The sequence below is a fragment of the Olea europaea genome, chromosome 1 (assembly GCF_002742605.1).
Source record: "Olea europaea var. sylvestris chromosome 1, O_europaea_v1, whole genome shotgun sequence".
In the NCBI taxonomy this organism is placed as follows: domain Eukaryota; kingdom Viridiplantae; phylum Streptophyta; class Magnoliopsida; order Lamiales; family Oleaceae; genus Olea; species Olea europaea.
In genome coordinates, this window is record NC_036237.1 from 15,108,984 (window position 1) to 15,111,555 (window position 2,572).

Sequence of the window (2,572 nt, forward strand, 5' to 3'; positions counted from 1 at the left end):
GATATTGGAAAAAGAAGAACACCAACAAAGCCTTCCTACCTCTCGAATGCTTAGAGATTGCACTTTTTACTTATGATTTCACTTAACCTTGATTTATAATTCACTCAAAAGATTTCCTTAAACCCGTGAGGTATAATATTGTTTTCAGATATAATTAAATTTAGGAGTTCTTCATTCTAATATACAGATCAACATCATCTCTACTCCAAGTGACAGAAAATCAATTTCCATGATAGTTAACTCAGGTTTAATATTACTTGATGCCCTTTTTGCATCACTTCATCTAAAAATTTATACTGTTCAATGCAAACCCTTGCATACGTCCCCTCACACCCTTAGAATCGTTGAAAAGCAGCCTCTATCCGTTAACAGGAAATTGATTCCATAAATGAAGTGTCTGACAACCAAAAAGGATTTCTGGGATTCTTTCTGAAGCATTAATAGACGTCCAAAGATCATGGCGGCTTTGACAAAGATCACCGCCATGACAGCTGGAAAATGAACAACCCCAGCCATGGGGGCGGCGGGTCTAGTGACAAAGAGCAGCACCACCATGACAGCTGGAAAATGGACAAGCCTAGCCAAGGGGGCGGCCGCTCTAGTGACAAATAGCAGAAGCACCTCCATTACAACTGGAAAATGAACAAGCCTAGCCATGGGGGGAATATGCACGATGGAGGTTCTAAGTATGGGAACTCGAATGATATGCATCACTTAAAGATGGGTGGCGGTGGTGGCGCAAATGGTGGTCATCATCATGGGGCGCCACATACGCCGCCTGTGGCGCGGAATGAACCGGTGAAGCATTACAGTGACGATTGCAATCCCCGCTACTACCACACTGAGCAGAAGTCCGGGCAGTACTCGATATCCAAGGGAATTGATGATTAAAAGGCTGTTACGTTTATGGAATATGTAGCAGAATTTCTGCACTCATCTTTAAATAACACTTTGGAACTCTGTACACTGGTGTTGCTTCAACGGCAAACACTATATATTATAAAAGTTAATGAATAATTATCATATACTCTATGGTACATAATACTTATAATCAAGTACTCGAATTTTCGTTCAATTTTTCTTTAGAAGAGTCCTCAGAGCAAGTGGATTTCTATAGTGGAGTTTCGACTGACATAGCTTAAGCAAGTCAAACAAACTAGATGAATGAATTCAAAAGGCAATCTCGCCAGACCTTTTGCATAATCTACTTCTACACTTTCGAGTTCAACTCATTACGAACTACAAACATGTTCGGTCTCACGACCTCGACAAGACTCCAACGTAATGAAAAACCATATATAAATAAAAGTACAAATCATTTTATCCACTAAAGTCAAGTCCAGTTCAGTACCAAATCTGCGAACAAACCTAAACTACTCTATTAACACAAACCAGCAAATCTAAACAATTCTGTCCACACAAATTCTTCTTACTTACATTGTGGATCTACAAAGAGGACAAGTTGTGTGTTGATTATCAAACCACTTCTCCAAACACCGCTTATGGAAGAAATGCTTGCAAGAAAGCTCACTCACTTCTTCATCTCCTTCAAATCTACATAGACACACACAACACTCGATTGCAGGCCACATATTTCCGCCACTTCCACTGTTGGCGCAACCACCATCATCACGGCAGGGCCGCCTTCTACCACCACCTCTGTCTCTGCATAGAGAATCATACCGGGTTATCGACATCCTTCTAGTTCTTGAAGCTTCTTCGTCCAAAACTTGCTCCGCCCCGCCGCCGCCATTAGCACCCACCACTTGCAGCAAAGTTCTTAGCAAATTCTTTACTAAAGCCACAGACATAACCGTATTCATTACAAGTAAAGGTATCACGCCTTCAGCTGGGCTAGGAAAATTCGAGAGTCCCATCTTATTTACGCGATTAAACCTTAATCTTGGCTTACCAAATCTGAAATAAAATCTAAATTTTAATGGATCTTTGGAAGAAGGGTATCGTAGAGAAGCAAGAAATTTGGTTCCATAGAAGAGGTCAAGGTTGAGGTTACTTATAAATAAAGCTATATTGGGATATTGTTGACACGTTGCAACGCTTGTAAGGTTCCTGTGATTGGGTTAAAATCAGGGCCTTTTTCTGAAATAGAAAGGTCAAATTATTTGGCCACGTGTCCACAGATTTTTGTGTTAGCCAATAGGATTGTGCCATATTGCCACGTTTGTGGAAGTTTCTTGATTTTTGGAACCGCGTATCGGGCATGATTGAAGATTAATGTGATTAATTAATCTCCCTTACCGCGTATGGTCCGTCATGTCACTCGTGATTGTGATGCGAAGAAATAAAGGAAGAGTGACCCTTAAGTCCATGTTTGGTTTCACTAAAAATTTTAGATTAAAATTAAGTCAAATTCTTAACTTAACCACTTTTTTTAGGATTCATAACTTTTAAATCACACATTTCATTAATTTTTATCAAATTTTACTAAAAATCTAATTTTTATCTTAATCAAGCACGGAAAATTCATCAATTGACAAACTAGGCTGGTACGTAACTTATATTCTTGCGCTTCATATACACCAAGAGTTTGCTCACATCCAATGAGCCTATG

The 2,572-nt window shown here is 39.5% G+C and overlaps 1 protein-coding gene across 1 annotated transcript; it reads right to left on the reverse strand.

Annotated features, from left to right (window-relative positions):
* Nucleotides 1-1,271: 1,271 nt before the first annotated feature.
* Nucleotides 1,272-1,997, reverse strand: LOC111395311 (probable E3 ubiquitin-protein ligase XERICO). The gene has a single exon (XM_023021295.1). The coding sequence runs from the start codon at nucleotides 1,875-1,877 to the stop codon at nucleotides 1,434-1,436; it is 444 nt and encodes a 147-aa protein (XP_022877063.1). The 5' UTR covers nucleotides 1,878-1,997; the 3' UTR covers nucleotides 1,272-1,433.
* Nucleotides 1,998-2,572: the final 575 nt, after the last annotated feature.